The sequence below is a fragment of the Mirounga leonina genome, unplaced genomic scaffold (genome assembly GCF_011800145.1).
Source record: "Mirounga leonina isolate KUSES-001 unplaced genomic scaffold, KU_Mleo_1.0 Mir_173, whole genome shotgun sequence".
NCBI classification, from domain to species: domain Eukaryota; kingdom Metazoa; phylum Chordata; class Mammalia; order Carnivora; family Phocidae; genus Mirounga; species Mirounga leonina.
Genome location: NW_023270447.1, coordinates 81,075,652 through 81,094,234, shown reverse-complemented (window position 1 = coordinate 81,094,234; position 18,583 = coordinate 81,075,652). Strand labels below are relative to the sequence as shown.

The following is an 18,583-nucleotide window of genomic DNA, read 5'->3' as shown; positions in this document are numbered from 1 at the left end:
TCTTTCTTTCTTTCTTTCTTTCTTTCTTTCTTTCTTTCTTTCTTTCTGACACTGGCCAGAAGAGAACTTTTTATTACTTTTATGTACAGAAAATTCAACAGCGTCCACTCAGCCCAGTTTGGTGGCCAGTTCTTTCACCTTTGCCTTTTCCAACTTGGCAATGAGAGCCACCAACTTTGGACCCGGGCATTGCCTCCCCAGGGACGGCGGATCTCATCCTATCTGTCATTGTAATCAGTCCTGATGGCTTCCACCAGCTTAGCCAGTGCTCCTTTGCCTTTTCAGTTAACCTATGTGAAGGCGACAATGGTGCAGATCTTCCTGTGGACCAGAACCCCCAGCCCGGCCTTCCCCTTGATGATACCGTAGGGAAGCCCCATCTTACGACACTGGGCGGGCAGGAAGACAACCAGCTCGGTGGAATCACAGCATGTGCAATCACTATCAGCTGAGCCTTCCTGTTGTCCACCAAGGTGGTGACAGTATTAACCCCAGCTCGAAGGGCAGGTGGCTTCTTAGTGGGGACCTCCCCTTTGCCGGCAGCTTTCTCCTCAGCCCGGGGCCAACAATCTCTGCTTCTTGTCTGGCTCTGTCTCTGGTTTGCATTTGTGGGCCAGCAGCTGAGTAGCTATTTGGCGGTCCAAGGCCTGGGGGAACTGGTTAATTGTAGGAGGCACTTTGAGACATTTATAGAGAAGAGCCCTTTGCCGCTGCAGTCCGATGTAGTGTGGTCATTTGACAAGGTGGGTGAGGTCCCTTGGGGGCTGGATGTCCTGTCTGATGCCAGAATTCTTGGGCCTTTTCTCAAGCAGTGGATGGACCACCTTCTTGGCCTCCTGCTTCTTCACAACTGCAGGGGCCAGAACCACCTTCTTCCCCTTCGCCTTCTTTCAGCATCTTGGACGGCTGGAGGAGACAGAAAACTATGATCCACTTCAGGTTAATTTCTGTACGTGCTGTGGAGGAGGCCTCTGCCTCCATCAATTACAGGTGGATGTCCAGTTATCTCTGTGCCATTTTTGAACACAATCTTCTTTCCCCCACTGAATTGTGTTGACATCTTTGCCAAGAACCAATTGACTGTTAAGTGTGAGGGTTTATTTCTGGACTCTATTCTGTTCCATTGACCTCTACGTCTTTCCTCATGTATGTATTCCAGATGCTTTTTAAAGCCATCTGGGCATCTCCAGCCTGGCTCTGTCACTCCCCTGCCATGTGACGGGGCAGCGAGTCCCCGGGAAGTCCTCCTGGGGCCCATCCCTCGAGCTTTCCCGTGAAGAGAAGCTCACCCCGGGCTGGTCAGTGCTCCCAGGGAAAAGGAGACTACAGCGTGTGACAGAGCTGAGCTCACTTCCATGAGGCCAGGCCAGAACCTAGGATTTCTAGAGACCCGGAGCTCTGCTTTCTAAGACCAGATTCCTGAACCCTATCCTCTGGACACCTACCCTGGTGCTCCTCTCTAGAAAAAGGAGCACATTCCCAGGACCAATAATTGGAGTGTCAAGGACCTCTCGTGACCTGGGAAGGAGAAATGTCTATGACTCCAAGGGGATGGGGGATGCGAGGCCTGAGGGCAGAGCCTGCACTCCTCAAAGACCTGGAGTTGCTGCCATAGGCCTAAGCAATAAGAAGAAACACAACTCTGCCTCTAAAGGACACTGGCAAGAAAGCAGGTGGCAATTTGCCGAACCTATTTTGAGAAGCCTGCCTGTGCGCAGGACAGCCGTGGGGAGATGTGCGCCTCATAGGCAGATCCAGCACATGCCCCGGGTATGTGGCAGGCCAGGGGACAGCTTAGGTCCGTAGAGGGAGGCCGCTGATCTCAGAGTCCCTGGGGCACCCCAAGCAGGGTAGCTGGGAGGCGAGACTCAGAGCTGCCACGAAGCCCTCTCCATAGCCCATGATGCCTGCTGGGTGGGAAATGATCGGCTCATTCCTTATCTTGGAGCCTGAGTGGAGGAGCCACCTGCTGACCCTACACTAATTGCAGAAACTGGCCCCAGGCGACTGCAGTGGCCACAGGCTCTGGGGAGCGGGGAGCGAGGCTGCTATCAGGAAGAGGAGGAGGGGGAGGAGATAGGGGGTGGGTTGGGATCCAAGCCAGAGCCGCAGAGGAGTTTGGGGTGCTGAGAGGGAGAGGGTGCAAACCCAAACCTCCACCTCCCACCCCAGACACCCCCAGGGTCCTGAGGACTAGGCCTGGGCACTCTTGTCTCCCAAGCAAATGTCCGGCAGGCCCACCTCCAAGCCCCCTCCCCTCCCCATCCCCCTTCCCACCGGCTCTGGTGAGTGACAGTGAGTGCTCAGGATCCTCCAAACCAGAGCCAGGAGAGGGCTGGGTGGTCCCCAGTGAAGAATTATTCCTCTATTCAAGTAGGTTGACTAGAAACAGCATTTACTTCCTTAGAGAGCTGGGGAAATGGCTAAGGGGATGGGCCTTGGATTCAGCCGTAGATTTTAAGCCCAGTTCTGGAACTCCCAATAATAAAAGCAGCAAATGTTTATTGAGCATTTACTACATGCCAGGCACAGTTCTGCTCCGCACCTGCTCACTCATTGTCCTAACAGCCCTCTAAGGAGGGCCCACGATTCCCTTCCCCGTTGTCCAAGCATGGAAGCAGAGAGCCTAACAAATGTGCCCAAGGGCCCAGGCCTAGCAAGGGGGGAACTGGATTTGAACCCAGGCAGACTGGCTCCAAGCCCTCAGCAGAGCCGCTGCCCTACACTGGTAGGTGACTTCTTTCATCTCCTGGGCCTCAGTTTCCCTGTCTGCCAAATGGGGGTTACAGTAGCAACCCCCCCCGCCACCGCGTTGGGACAGGAAATGCCAAGTCCTGTGTCTGGAGCTTACTGTGAGTGCTTACTTTCACCTTGTCCTGACCTCCACCCTGGAAGTGTCAGCGGGGCGGGGGACTGGGGTCAGAGCCGCAGGAAGTGACCCCAGCCGGGGCGAGCTCTCCAAGCCTGGCAGTGAGGACCGTGGCGTCCCACGCCGCCCCTGGCTGAGGACACCAGGAAAGAGCAACGTCACCCCCTCCACAGTCTCGCTGTGACTTTTCCTCCCCAACGTCAGTTACGTCATCTGGAAACGGGGGCATGAAGGTCCCTGGCCCACGGGGCTGTTGAGGATGGTGTATTGAGATGGCTGGCGGCCTTCTGAGGGCAGGGCAGGCAGCGGAGAGGGAGAAACGGCCCCAGCCAGCCCAGGGCTTGGGCCGTAGAGGCTGGACATGCGAGGCATTTCCAGACAGAAGCCACAGGACGTGGGGATCATTCGGAAAGATGGGAACAGATGGGGAGGACGTGGCGGGACCCAGCCCTGGACAGAGATGGTCCCTGAGAAGGCATCGGTGAGACCTGTGGTCTCGCTCAGCAGACGGTAACTGCAGGAGACGGGCTTTGGGGTAGAGAGGCCTCCTCCCTTCTCGGAGCTTCTGAGGGGACAGCGTGATGGGCAGCAGGGGCCTGAGAAAGCTGGCAGGGCTCGGAGGCTGGAGGACTGGGGCTGGGGTGGCCAGGCCCATCCAGGATGGACATCAGAGCATGTTCAGAGACAGCACACTTAAGTGCCTGGAGAGCCTCCACCTGGCCAGGGACCCAGAGAAAGGATGCTCACTCTGCCCGCCCAAAGGCCTGCCACTAGCTCAGGTCACCAGCTAAGAGCCAGTTCAGACAGGGGCCAGACAGATGGGTTTGGGGCTCGGAGGAGCACTTTGGAGCTAACTGGGTCATCGACCAAGGACAGTCACTTCCCAGCTTCAGCCCCAAAGGCCCGAGCCTGCTGACCACCTCCTGGACAAGCCTCTAGAATCCTCTATCCCTCCCTGTCTGAACGCAGCCCTGCAAAGGAGGCATGCCCTTGACGGCCGGCCGCCCACTGTGCACTCAGCAACAGGCCCAGCACATTCCATTCCTCAGTCCCACCTCTAGTCTCCCCACCGCAGGCTAGCCCCATGCTGCCTCAGTGACAGTGGGCACTATGCACTGCTCAGAGGGTGGAGAACCTTCCAAACATTCCACAGCAGTGAGTGGGCTGGGATCTGAGCTCAGGTCTGCTGGAAGAAGAGCCCCCAGTTTTCCCTCTACATGAGGCTGCCAGGAAGAAGGGGGCACATCGCTCCTCTCTGAGTGGGGGGCAATATGGTGGCCACACGGGCCTAGGCCAGAGGCCAGCACTCCTCTCAACAGGGACAGCATGGAATATTTGGGCTGCCCCGTCAGCTCAGCCATCTGGGAAGTCAGCAAGATCAGTATCCCCATTTTACAGAAGAGAAAGCTGAGTCTGCTCATGAAGGGAAGCCTAGAGTATGAACCCAAACGTTCTCTGATGTCTTCCTCTGTGGGGAGCTGAGGCCCTCAGCCAGGGTGGAGACAAGGCCTCCCTCCGAAGGGCACGTCGGGTGTGATTTGGAAAGCTACATGACCTCTCTGACCGGTAAGGGAGGCTGGAAGGGGCAGGCAGCTTCGTCGAGCAGCGTGTACTGGTGTGTGCATCTTGTCCATAGGGCCACTGAGCTAGTGTCATCAGGATTTCTGTGCGGGAAGCAGACCATCCGCCCATTCACTGCTCACGCTTCAACCAACATTGTAAGTCCCCGCTGTGCGGGTGCTTGGTTTGGGGGAACGACGGAGAGATTCCTCTTCATGTGGGACAGCCGGGGTATATGCTAGAGTAAAGGTGAATTTTGCAGCTACGGGGTGCCAAACCTGGCTCCAATATATTAAATATATTAATTCATTTAATCCTCACTACTCTAGGAGGTAGGTACCTGTATCATTCCCATTTTGATGATGAGAAACCTGGCCCAGAGAGGTTAAGTAGCTTGCCCAAGGTCACCCAGCAAGCGAGTTGCAGAGCTTGTATTCAAACCCAGACCGCCTGGCTAAAGAGCCTCCGTATAGCCTCTCACAGAATGGCCCGCTGTGCCCTCTTGAGGATGCCCCCTTCCCCCCCCCCCCCCGCCCCTGAGGCCGTCACCTGCTCCCGTGACCTGCGGTGTCCCACAGACCAGGGGGCTCCATTCTTGTCCCACGGTTGCCTCTCTGCACCTACTACCTGCCCCTCTCGGCTCCAGCCTCCCGGGCCTCACCGGAGCCGGCCTGCAGGTGCATCATTAAACCTTGACAAGTGTTAGGTCAGTGCAATGCTTTATCCCCTCCATCACCAGGACCTGGATTTAGTGTCTCTGGCAGAAGGCAAACTTCCTCTCCCTGGGACAGGCCCCTTAATTACAAGTGATATGTGGCTGTTGAAACTGCAGTGCCTCAGGCCCAGTGATTTAAGGAGCGGGCATGAGTCTGAGGGTACAGGTGTTAACAGAGCTGTATCCAGGCTGGGAAGGAGGGCAGGGCAGCAGTGAGTCGGCTCCTGGAGCAGGGTCTGGCACCCGCAGCCTCTTCTGGGGAGATCGAAGGGATCCCACCACCTCCTGTACGGAAGGGGAAACTGAGACCAACTCCACACACCAGGTTGGGTTGGCCTGGGAGTCAGCCGTCCTGTCTCTGCTGCCAGTTGGCAGGGCACCCCTGGACTCAGTTTCCCCATCTGTCGCTGAGGAGGCAGGATTACCTCACTCACTCCCCGGGAGCGATAATCTTAAAAACAAATAATCCTAATAATCACGATCATCTTCACGGCAAAAGCTAGCACTGACCGAGGGCTTATTACGTGCCAGGCATTGTCCTAGGTGCCTTATGAGCCTTCTCCTGTTTGATGCCCACGTGTGCTGCTGAGGGAGTGCTTGCAGTTCTCCCCATTTTATAGACAAGGAGCCCGAGGCTCAGAGAGATGAAGCCACTGTCCCGCGATCCTGTGGCTACTGAGTGACACATGGAGATTCTCAGTCCCTGTCTCTGCATCCGGAGCCTGACCTCTAGGCTCTGGGGACAATGGAAGGATATGAGACCCGGTGTCTGCTCCGCAGGAGTCCCTGAAGGATGAGGGAGCCAGAGAAGAGCACAGGTTTCCAGAATCCAGCAGGAGGAAAATAAGTTGGGGGGCGAGGGGAGGGCTAGGGTGCAAGCTGAGGGATGTGGGAGTTCCCAGGGGGAGGGTCTCCTCCAGGAGGAGGCATCAGGAGGGCTTCATAGAGGAGGTGGTACATGGCTAAGCCTCCCATAGGCTGGGAGCAGACACAACCCAGGCCCATCAGAGGAGAGCCCCTGACTCCTGAGGATCCCTGTGAAGGGGGTGGGGCTGGCCCTTCTCTGCTGACCAGTCCCACTGCCTCACAGCTGGTCACCTTGAACCCTCCTCTGTAGCTTCCCTCCAGACCTGCCTCACTCAGAGCCACAGATGTGAGCAGTGACAGGGTCCAGCCCTGTCACTGCATTGCAGAGGAAACCGATGCTTTGAGAGAAAGCCCACAGCACGTGAGACGCAGGGCCAGGCGGTGCAGGGTCGTGAGCCTGGGCTGGGCACTTAAGCCAGACACGGTTCAAGAGCTAGCCTTGGTCCTTGCCGGCCGAACAGCGGTGGATCACTGTCTTTGAACAGCTCAGTTTCTGCCTCCATAAAATGGGGATAATTACCCCTCCTTTCTGGGTTCTGTGGGGGCTTTAATGCATTAAAGCATTTAGCATGGACCGTGCCCCAGAGTGACCACCATGAGCACAGATGATGGGCAAGTGCCCTCCCCACCCTCACCCCCACCCACTATGTGCCTGGGCACCCGGTGGGCCCTCAACTCCGGGTGCAAATCCGCCCCCCCAGTCACCCCTGCAAACATCAACTCAGCGCACACTGGCTGAGAACTGCAGCAGGACGAACCCGCGTCCCTGGCACGAGGAGCTCCCAGGCCAGTGGCCAGAGTGAGAAGTGCCGGCCAGGGATGGAGGTTGCTGTTTACAAATAGGATGGCCAGTGGGAATATGGGCTCGCCCGCACCAGGCGTCCTGCAAGGCACTTCACAAACGTGAGCTCAGCTCATCCTCACCATGGCCCTGTGACTCATCGGTACTGTGACTAGGTACTAACGCATGTGACTAAGTACGCTTGCAATCCCCATTTTACAGATGAGAGAACGGAGGTGGGGATGAACTTGGTGAGGGATGAGGTTAGACGGGTCAGAGAGGGGGCCCCAGCAAGGCCAGCGGGAGAGGCCACGTGTGCCAGATCTCTGCGACCACCTCCCCCAAATCAAGCCCCTCCACCCTGGCCAAGAGTTGGTCCTGTTGGGAATGAAGCTTAACTCTGCCTTTCCCAGTTCTTTAAAAAGACACCATCTCATAGATGCGCGACGAAACAAGTGCAATTAAATGTTCATCCTAGAACCCGGGTGGTGGGTTCGGGAATGGTCCTTGGACAGTTATTTGAACTTCTTCCTAGGTTTGAAAACTTTCATCCTAAAATGTCAGAGAGAAAACATGCACAGTCCCCATCCCACCAAATGCCCCTTCTCCACAGCTCCTCCCCTCCCTTCCCGCCTTGTCTCCCCTCCGGAATTTGCTTTATGAGAAGCAAGTGGCAAGAATGATTTCCCTGCCCTCTGACTCAGGAAATCAATCCTGAGATGCTAAGAGAGCAGGGAGACTCGGCGGCAGAGTCCCCCGAGAAATCTCCTGCTGGAAAAGAGGGCTCTGCGCTGGGGGGGTGTGAATGGGCGGGGTGAGGGAGCTGGGGTTCTGCTGGGAGCTTGGCTGGGGTGGCACCTGCCATGTTCTTCAGTCCCCACAAGCGCCCCGCATAGACTGGTGACACTGGTGTCATCCTCGCTCTGTGGATGAGACCAGGAAGCTAGCAGCAGCCTAAGGGTTGCACTGACTGTGGACAGGAGGGTGGTACGTCGGGGCCAGGTGCCCCAAGCCCTGGGCGGGCAAGGTCAAGGGTGAGCCCTGTTCTGAGCCCCAGAACACAAAGGCCCCAGTGCTTGGGGTTCAGTTTAGTTCTGCTGGAATGGACAGAGGTTTTGCTGAGGGAAAAAGGGAGGTCTCCAAGCTCCAGCAGCTCCACTGCTCTCCGGTGGGTGTGGGGTGGGGGGAGAAAAGTATAAAGCAGGCTGAACTTGAACTTGAGCCGGAAGAACCTGAGCTGGGTGCCGCTGCCCCTGGCCAGATCTTGAATGTGCTTCCCCACTTACTAGGGCCTCCCTCCCCAGGCTTCCGCAGGCTTCTGCAGGCATCTTTCATAAAGCTGCAAATATGGCACCTGGTGAAATCGCCCATGTGTGTAATATATACCTCTGGGATACATTGAAAACATCCTCCAAATAGCCAGCCTTGCTGCTATTTAAAACGGATTCATGTCACACCCCATAGATTTCATCTCTGCAGAAATGGCACCTATCATGGGCCTGAACACATTGGCTCTATTACCACATAAACGACAATGGCGTGGAGGGGCTGAGCGGCTGCAGAGAGGCGGCTGGGCAGACTGCCTCCAGCCAGGCACCCCCAGGCATGGGGAGGGCCCAGATGGGACTGGCGGCCTAGGAGGCCAATCAGAAAACTGGGGGCACTGAGAAGCAGCCAATCAAGGCATGAACCCAAAGTTGATCTGCTTGTGAAGGCGGGGGGGGGGGGCTTTGGGGATTTGAGGTCCTTTGACTCATTGCACAGAGCTGGAGTCCCCAGAGAGTTCTACCCTTGGCCTGTGTGCTGGGCCAGGAGCAGCCGATTGAGGCTCGCTAATTCCCCTGGGTCTTGTTCTCCCAGCCAGTAATTATTTCCACCGTTCACTGAGCACCTACTGTGGACCAAGTCCTTGGTGCCCAGAACACCACCACCGAGTGGATCTTATTACCCCTAACTTCGGGGTGAACAGACGGAGGCTCACAAAAGTCAAAAAGAGTGGTTCTCACACTGAGCTTGCATTAGAATCTCCCGGAAGGCTTCAGATGGCTGGGCCCTCCCCCTGCGCATCCCCCCTCTCTCCCCCGGGTTCTGATTCAGCAGGTCTAGAAGCAGGCTTGGGAAGTTCAACAAGCTCCAGGTAAGGCCGATGCTGCTGGCCCAGGGAACACACTTGGAGAGCCACCACGTTAAAGGTATACTCTACTATTTTGCACCAGAATACAAATCCAGATCCAACACTAAAACCTGTGGCCTGGCCTCCCCACCACCACCCCTTTGAGTGTGTGTGTGTGTGTGTGTGTGTGTGCGGGATTTTATTTCTCTATCAGCAGTAACCAGAGTTGCAGCGCATTCTGCCCAGCCTCACCGATTCTCCGCTTCACATGCTGCGCTCCGCTCCCCCCCGCTCCCCGAGAGCAGTCAGCCAGAGCCCCCAGCTGGGGTTGTTAACCTCGTCTTCTACCACTGCCAAAGCGCAATACCAGCCAGGGGAGGGGCGAGGCAGGTGAATGGGTGTTGGCAGCGAGCTCCCGCCGAGGGGAAACGGGTGGGTGGATTATGCCTGCAGCCGCCGGAGGTTCCCCCATGACCCCTGTCCACTCAGAAGGGCCCCCCCATCCCCAGGCAGGGAGGGTCCCAGGCAGTGGCCGCCCACACTGGTGATGACCTAGACCCAGATCCCTCACCATTGCCTCAGCCCCTGGGCAGCCCTGTCAAGTTGGAGGGGGCGGTGGGCCCTGCTCGGCGGCTGCCACATAGCGGGCCCGTTGCAGCCCATGAGCCCAGATGCTGCATTTATCTCTCTTGTCACTGATGGTGGCTCCATTTGGGGGCTTTTTGTCAGGTTGTTTTTCCCTTGGCTGTTGTTACTACTCAGTTCAATATTTAATTTTCCCATAAACCAAAGAGTTGTGCTTTTCCCCTCTCTTTTTCTTGCTGGAGTCCCCCTCCCACGGGTGGGGTCTGCCTCCTTCTCCTCGGGCTTCTGCTAGGAGGGAGGGTCTTGGGAGGGGCCAGAGATTTCAGCCCTTTCCAAATGGGGCAGGGATGGGAGGGCACACCCCATAGATTGGGGCCCTTTCCCCACTCTTTCACTCATTCATGTGACAAATATTTTTTGAGCAAATCCTGTGTGTCCGGTGCTTGGGATATGACCATAGACAGGAAGCTCCCCTGCCTCCCTGGTGCTCACGTTCTAGCGGGGGTGTCAGAGAAAAAGACCAGATGCAAACAGATATATGAAATAATTGAACATTAAGATGTGCTTTGTGAAGAAATGGCAGAGTGCTATGACAGAGAATAAATGGACCCAGCTTAGATGGGGAGGTGACATTTGAGCTGATACTTGACAGATGAGCAAGACCCACCATGCAAAAAACTAAGCGGAAGTCAGCAGCAAATGCAGAGGCCCTGGGGTTTGAAGGAGCTTAGGGTGTTCATGGACCACCCCCCCCCCAATTCTCAGTGTGTTTGGAGCATGGTGATGGGGTGATGGCCTTGGTCAAGGCAAGGCAGGGTCCATAGCACTGTAAGGTTTCATGGGATTCCTTCCACAAATGGGCTATGTGCCCGACGAAGGAAGGAAGGAAGGAAACAGGATTTGAACTTGAACTCCTGTGTGGCAGGCCTGCGCTAGCTCTGAGGTTAGGTGGAAGAAAAACAAAGCTCCAGACTTCAGGGAGCACAGTCTCGTGGAGAAACATACGTGGACCCAGGACAGAATGACAAGCACCGGTGTGAATGACAAGAGCAGAATGTTCCAGCCATCCAGAGGATAAGCCCTAACCCAGTCTGGTGAAGTCCTGGAAGACTGCCTGGAGGAGGCAGCACCTCAGGCCAGCCCTAAAGGAAGAGGCGGAGTTAACCAGCAGAAGGACTGATTTGTGCAGGGCACAGGGGACGCGAGCGACGTGCAGAAGGAACCTTGGGCAGCTCATTGTGGCTGGAGCAGGGTGGCTGCCTGGAGGAGGTGCTCCTTTGAGCGGCACCTTATGGAAGTGGGAGATACCGGTAGAGAGGATGGAAAGAAACTGAAATGGGGGACCCCCCAAAAAGGGGAAGAAATTAAAATAGAGAATGTGGAGGGGCATTTATACTCATGCACAGACACTTCTATGTTGAGGGTGGCTTTCTTTTTTCTTTTTTCTTTTTTTTTGGAAATGCGGTATAATGATGGTCGCTGATTGAAAGGAAGGCAGTCAATAGAGCAGGCATGCTGAGAGGAAAGAATGGATTTTTGCAAATAATATAATTTTGAACTTGTCTTTTTCTTCCCCCACCCCTCCCCAAATCTAATTGATTACCACCCCATGATAAATGACACCCAGAGCAGGAGTGTGCTCCTCACCATCACACCGTGGGACCCAGGGAATGGGAGAGGCGATCCCCTCCTCTAGACACGGGCCACTCCTGGAAGGGAAAGGAGCTCCCTCAGCCCAGGGAGGGGTGTGGGCAGTCGAAGGGGTCATATGCATAATCCTTTCTGTTTGTACAGCACTTTGTTGTCCTTATGGACACTTTGTGTCCATTTTCTCTTTTGCTTCTCCTCTCAATCCTGGAAGCGGAAACGTTAGCAGGGTATGTTTTATTGAACCCATTTTACAGATGGGAGGACTGGCGCCTGGTGGGTCAGTGGACTTGCCCATGGTCCCATGGGATGTTGGTACAGAGCCTGCGCTGGACACTTGGCGTGACTCTGAGCCGGGGGCCGGGGAGGACCTCACGGGTGGGGAGAGACTTTAACTCCAGTAGATACAGTTCAACACAGGCCTGCTGGGGTTTGTGGAAGGACAGGTTTGTGTTCCCAAATTTCAAAGGCCACAGGATGATTTACAGAGCCAAGAGCCATCACATTATCTTCAAAGTGAGTTACGATGACCAAAACAAAGTTCTGCTTTCAAGATAAAAGACAGGCAATATTTCAGAGTTAATTTCATAAAACTGATCACCCAACCATTACCTCCCTGTGTCGATGTTAACTGTCAAGAATAAAACAACCGCAGGCCCTCCCTCCCGGGCTGGCCAAGGAATGGGGCAGCAGAGGTTGGCTGAGGCAGCCGGGGAGCTGCGTTACCTTTCCTGACGCTAGACAAAAATTGGTCCAGGAAACTTCCAGGTGCAATCCTCTCTCCTTAAGACAGAGTCAAACAAAACCGGGAAGTTGGCTGGCTTGACTTGGGGTCCGGGGATTCAGGGGTGTTTTATGGTGTGTGGTCTTTGTTTGACCATGGATGTGTAGAGCCGAGGGGCTTCCCCTTGCCCAGGGCTGGCCGTGTGTCTGGAAGCGGCTTGTCAATTCTGAAGCTCTGCTCAAGTCTAGATTCTCACCACCAGGACTGCTGCCATGTATCCCCTCCCCAATCCAAATATGCCTGCTCCGTGTCTCCTCCCCTGAGGAGGGTCGTTACAGGTAAATGGTGCAAGTGGGCGCTCCCCCCGCCACCACCCCCCAGGAGACCACTGCACCAGCACAGAGACCTCGGAAGATACATCCACAGAGTCCACGCAAAAAGAGCCGCTTTTGGTGGGTGCACTGGATATGTCGCAGAAGAGTGGGGGAGGGGGAGACCGACAAGCCAGGGGTCTGTGCTGATTCTTTGCCATTATATGCCACAGGGATCACAGCCCGGTGGCCGGCTTTATACTGCCGGTTCTGGAGCCCAGCTTGGAACCCGGGATTGTTCTTGTCCAGGAAGTTGCATGGAATTTATACCCGTGCCTGCAGCTGGCCATCTGCCTTTGACTGGACACTGTTCCCGGGGCCACGGGATCTATCCCAGGCATGGGGCACATGGGGGGGGGTGCTTGCTTTGACCTTGGTCAGAGATTGTTAAGAGGGACGGACGTGGAGATGAGCATGGAGATGGGGTTGGGGAGACAGAGTGAGGACCGGGATGAGGATGGGAAGGGGCACAAGTGGGGAAGGGGGTGGAGGCGGAGAGGGAGGCGGGGATGAGGATGCAGCAGGGGGAAGGAGTGCTGTACTTAGTCCAGAGACAGGAAGGGGAGGAGGAGGGGGAAAGGATGATGTGATGTGTGCATGGAAGAATCCATAAACAGCCAGGGGCTCCCAGGTATAGACAGCTCCCTGACTGCCTGCACCCAGAACCCTCCACCAGGAGACAGGAGGCGAGATGCAAAGTGACATTTCCCTGAGACACAGAGACTGAGGAATATGTTGGTGGGGAGAGTGTGGGAAGCCGGGGCTGTCCACGCTGATATTAGCAGCTCTGCTGTGTCATCGTCCATACAACTGAAATCTGTTATTTTCTTATGAGCTTGATTAACTGTACATATTGCTAACACCTGCTCAGAAATATAACGAGGGACAGGAACACATCTCCCAATCAGGGTCTGCGTGGGCAGCTTTCGTGACGTGGGTGCAGATCTCCAGAACGGGGATGTGTGCACGCACAGATGTGTGTGTGTGTGTGTGTGCATTGGGGGGGAAGGGGGGCGTTCGTGCTCTGCAAAGAAACCTGGCCAGGATTTGGAAGTCCTGAGTGCCAGTCTAGACTCTGCCACTGACTTACAGTGTGACTGTAGGCAAGTTTACTTACCTGTAAAATGGAAAGTCTAGACCAGTGTTATCCAGTAGAAACATCATGCAAGCCACATTTATAATTGTGAGTTTCCTAATCACCACATTGAGAAAGTATATAAAGGTGAATTAAATTTAATAATATATTTATTACATCCAGTAGAGCCCAAACAGTTTCACCATATAAAATTTCAATTGAAATTTATATTTCAATATAAAATATTAGTGATATATTTAACATTCTTTTTAAAATGGTCTTCAAAAGTCCGTGCGTATTTACCCCTACACAGAGGAACTCAAAAAAGCCACATTTCAAGTGCTCAACAGCCACATGGGGTGAGTTGACTATTATGTTGGAAGGTGTCAATCCAGGGCATCTTCTGGTCTTCTCACTAAACTGTGGGTGCCCCAAAGGCGGAGACCTTTTATTCTCTGGGCCAGTAGCAAGGAGCCTCAGGAAAGAATGTTAGTAAATAACCCTGCTAATAAGTGCAACTGTCATGTATTGGGTGCACTTTCAGAACACCTTTCATCCAATCATCACAAGTACCATGTAATTCCATTTTGCGGATAAGGAACTTGAGGTTCAGAGAGGTCAAACCACTCGCCCGAGGTACACAGCCCGTAAGTGGTACAGCTGGTCCTTGAACTCTGGGTAGTCTGATGTACAGCCCACAGTTTTAACCCCTGCCCTGAACCACCTCCCGGATCATGGTGATGCAAATCACACTGCATTGCCAGGCATCTTGTTAGCATCCTGTCGTCTGCTCCTCAAAGCCATCCTATAAGGAAGGTTCTAAGGGTCTCGATGAAAGTGAGAAAGAATGAGTGACATTGAAGGTGGCCTTGCCATTTCTGAGCCTGCAGGATTCTTGCAGGGTATACTTACACCTGCATGTACACCTCGAGTGGTACCAGAGTTTTATGCTACAGCTCGAATTGGCATGGTCCCTTCGTCACTGGGGTAGCCGAGGTAAGTAGAGCCCCCCACCGGAGAGCTCCCGAGGGATCTGCATGACAAGGCATCCATGAAGGCTGAGCTGTGCCAGTAAATGCGTGTTCCTGCAGCTCAGATGTGCACACTTAAGGCTAAAGGTAAATACGAGCTCCTTTCTTCTTTCCAAAGACCGAGGTGGCACAGCCTCATGTCAGAGTCGGGGCGCTCGGGTTCAAATCCTGACTCTATGAACCGCTGGCGATTTCCTGAACCTCTTAACTTTGCCATCTGTAAAAAGGAAATAAATAAACCCACCTCTTAGGCTGATGGGGAGGATGAAATGAATTCACCCACGCTAAGACCTTAGAACAGCTCCTGGCTCCTAAGTGTTGGCCAATCGTCGGCTCTTGCGGTGGGGCCCCAGGTGTTTGGCTGGAGTTCGAGAAAAGTTAGATTGCAGACTCTGGGACTTGTGGGTAATGGACGTGTTGCGGTGTATGTTTCCCCTCTCCGAATTCCTACCCCACTTACCATCTGTTTCCTACAATCTTATACTTAATTACAATTCTGCATCTATTGTTCTCTCATCGTTTCCCATTCGTTCCGCTTCCCTTGCCGATAGCACAGCATGGGCTGTTGCCTGAATGAATGAATGAATGGCTCATACCTGGCTTCGTTTCACTAGGACCTCAAAATAGAGTTGCCAGCGGCTGTCACCATCCTTCCCTCCAACCCCAGCCCGTGGGCTTCTCGTCACTATGTTTCATTGCTGGGTGTCTACAGCGGGCGCCTGGGCGCCATGCCTGGCCCCGAGTAGGTGTCAGGAAATGTTTGTCGAACTTAATTAAACTTAACTAGAGTGAAAACCCCCTGCAGGAAGGAAAGACCCACGGCAATCCATTCTCTCTGCTTCCCCCACCGCACTTGATCCAAGGCTGGATAAGCCAAAACGGACAGTCTTTCCCAAGTGAAGTTCTCAGATTCTAGCTCCTGTCCTGGCTGAACACAAGGTGGCTGGAAACATTATAGTGGGAACCGTGAGAAGAGCAGATGCCTACCCTGCGCTGAGTCCTTTCACATCTAGTACCTGGCCCATCCTTCACATATGTCTGCCCAGTTTGACTCCCGTTTAGCAAATTGGGGAACTGAGGCTCACGGTTTTGGTAACTTGCCCAAGGACATATACGTGTGGTGACGTGGCTGGGATTTGGACCCAGGAGTTCCCAATGGCTCTGTCTGTTTCCTTTCCAACACCCCCCGGTGCCCAGGAGCTCTGGCTTTGTCGCATCAGCCAGGGGTGGTGGGTGAGCAGAGCAGAGTGAGCCGGTGGGAGGCGGGACCAGCCCAAATAAGCCAACTTCCAGAAAGAAAGGAAAGAAGCAGCTCTTGGCCCCAAATGTCTCTCAAAGTCATCTACTCTCTCTACTGTCCTCATCTTGCTCTAAATGGCCAGCCTGTCTATTCTGAGTCACCCTCTGTGTTTTCAGTCTCCAAAATGCAACTCAGATTGTGTCGCTGCTCTTGCCTAAAATCCTTCAATGGCTCCCCACTCCTCTCAGGACAAAGGAGAAAACTCATAACCAGCGGTGTGCTGGGAAACCCCCGCCCTGGGAGCTGGGGCAGAAGAAGGAAACACACAGAAAGCCCTGATTTGTAGTGGCGGCCAATTTCTGTGGTGTAAAGACGCCTGCTGTGGCCGATTTCAGGCTACCAGCCGCCCATCAACTGCTTGACAACAGTCCTAAAAAGGGCGCATTTGGGTCTCCTGAGCTGGTAGGACCTGGCCCCAGCATACCACTGCAAGCGCTAACCGACCATCAGCTGCTCTGTTCCACACCCTGCGTATCACCCGGCCCCCCTTGGGCACCACATCATCCCATCCCCAGCTCCTTGCGCACCCCCCCAGCCGCCCGCTGCCCCGGCCTGCCTCCCACCATCCCCTGCCCTGGGCCGACGTGCGGCAGACCTTTGCACGTGCGGTTCCCTCCACCTGCCGCACTTGTCCTCCAGCTGCTCTTTGCTTCCTCAGGTCACAGCGTCACTTCCTCAGGCTTAGGTCGTCAGTGAACTCTTCCCAAATCTTTCATTAAACCTCTGTCTTGCTGTGCTTCCCTCTTGGGTAGCTCCCCCAACCTCCATCGAAGTGCTGGCCGCGGACATGCCAGCCCCCTTCAGCCGCTACCAAGCCCAGAACTTCACGCTGGTCTGCATCGTGTCCGGCGGGAAACCAGCGCCCATGGTGAGTACCCCTGGAGTGCCCAGTTCCTCCTCAGCCCCTGCCGGAGCACCCTTCTCGGCAGCTGGTCCAGCTGGAGGTGGCACCACGGCACCCACTTTGCAGAATGAAGGAGAGAGGGTGTGGTCTCCATAAGTTAGCTCTGCACCATCCGCCCTGGTCTGACCCCGTCCACTCATCTGACCGCCCCCCCCCCCCGGTGTCCATGTGTCTGCCTTGCTCCCAAGATCCCAGCACAGACAGCCCCATTTCTTCTGAGCCCTGGAGTCCCAGAACTGCACAGTGGGTCTTTAGGGGAGCTCGGCATCGGGCACACTCCTGCCCCAGTTATTGAGCAGGATGGAGACTAATGAGACCCGGAGAGGGGAAAGGGCATGTCCAGAGTCACCCAGTGTTCTTGACAGACATGAGCCTCAAGTTCATGGCCTCCAGCTCCAAGTCCACTGTGGAGGGAGGCAGGGGGAAGGACAGAAGGAAGAGAAGAGAAAGAATGGGCCAACCCCGTATTAGACTCAACCTAACTGCTTCGAGGTCTGTCAGCCCAGCGCACAAGTTATCGTCATGGCCACTTTGAGGGGTGGGGACACTAAGCTGGAGAACTGGGTTCTAGCCCCTGCCCTGCCACACGCACTGAATGATCTTGAGCGGAAAGATTCTCCTCTGCTCCTCAGGTTCTGCAAGGAGGTTTAGGGAGTGGACAATATTAAAATTTTCAACTTTAAAGAAATTTATTTATTTGAGAGAGAAAGAGAGAGAGCAAGAGAGAGTGCACGAGTTGGGGGGGTCGGGCAGGGCAAAGGGAGAGGAGGGAGAGAGAATCCCAAGCAGACTCCCTGCTAAGCTCAAAGCCCTACACAGATCTTGATCTCAAGACTCTGAGATCTTGACCTGAGCCGAAACCAAGAGTCTGATGCTCAATGGACTGAGCCACCCAGGTGCCCCCAAATTTTGAGCTTTTTTTAGAAGCAACAGGACCTGTTTGGTCTCAATGAAACACATGAAGCCTCATGTATAAAACATTTAAAAGTGAAGAAAGGGCAAGCTGCCCTTATTGACCCCTGAAGCACCTGTGTGGAACCCTTAGGGTTCCCTGAATCCATATTGGGAACCCATGGGCTACATGCTCTCAGGCCTCCTTCAAGAGAATTGATAAAACTCTTGCACCTGTGAGTTTCATACATCACTAGGATTAGTGAGGGACTGGGGCTAGAGTGGAGGATGGGTAGGGTGAGAGTTCAAGGTGGGGAGATGAGACATTCTAGACCCCGATCTGTCTCACAGGCAGGATGCAGTGGGGTGACCTGGGGACCCAGGCCAACTTCACCCCAGAACATAGGCCCAGATAGACCCAGCATCTCAGGGCAGGGCAGTAAACAGGTGCAGAGAGACCCAATACACAGAAACAGGCAGGTGGACCCAGGCACGGGTTGGGCAGTAGGCAGGGGTGCAGAGACAAGCCTGTGGTGAGGCCCACCTCCCTCCACCTTGTAGTTCCAAGGAGACAGATAAAAAGGCAATTTCAAACCCAGTGATTGGTGAGAGCAGGATATGGCCCCCGAGTTTCCCCCTTTGGAACCCAAAGAGGTCTGGCCTCCCTATAATCAGACAAGCTGGTCTTTTTCTCCAAAGAACAATTTCTTTTCCAGAGGGCACAAAGAAAGACTCCTTACAGCCCTGGGGCTATGGGAAGACTCCCCACCCCCTGCCTCTCCCTGCTCCTGCCATTTAAGATATGGCAATAAAATACTCAATTTCATATATCTATGTGGTTGAATATAGATATAGATGTAAATGACATCTCTCTCTCTACACACACACACACACACACACACACATGATCCTTCATTCCCCACATTCCAGGCATCTCACATTTTCCTGGGACGTCAGAACTTAAAAGAATTCTTTGGTATAAATTACAAACCTGCTTTTGAAGCACTTTTCAAAGAAAGAAAGAAAGAAAGAAAGAAAGAGAGAGAGAGAGAGAGAGAAAGAAAGAAAGAGAAAGAAAGAAGGAAGGAAGGAAGGAAGGAAGGAAGAAAGAAAGAAAGAAAGAAAGAAAGAAAGAAAGAAAGAAAGAAAG

General features: G+C 54.2%; 1 protein-coding gene and 1 pseudogene across 1 annotated transcript in view; one reads left to right on the top strand and one right to left on the bottom strand.

The window, feature by feature from the left end:
* Positions 1-18,583, top strand: part of IGSF21 (immunoglobin superfamily member 21) — a 236,972-nt gene that overhangs the window by 207,883 nt on the left and 10,506 nt on the right. Inside the window, exon 5 of the mRNA XM_035020234.1 lies at positions 16,391-16,506. Within this exon, the coding sequence (XP_034876125.1) occupies positions 16,391-16,506 (116 nt within the window). The remainder of the gene's footprint in view (positions 1-16,390; positions 16,507-18,583) is intronic.
* Positions 109-2,557, bottom strand: LOC118020376 (annotated as a pseudogene).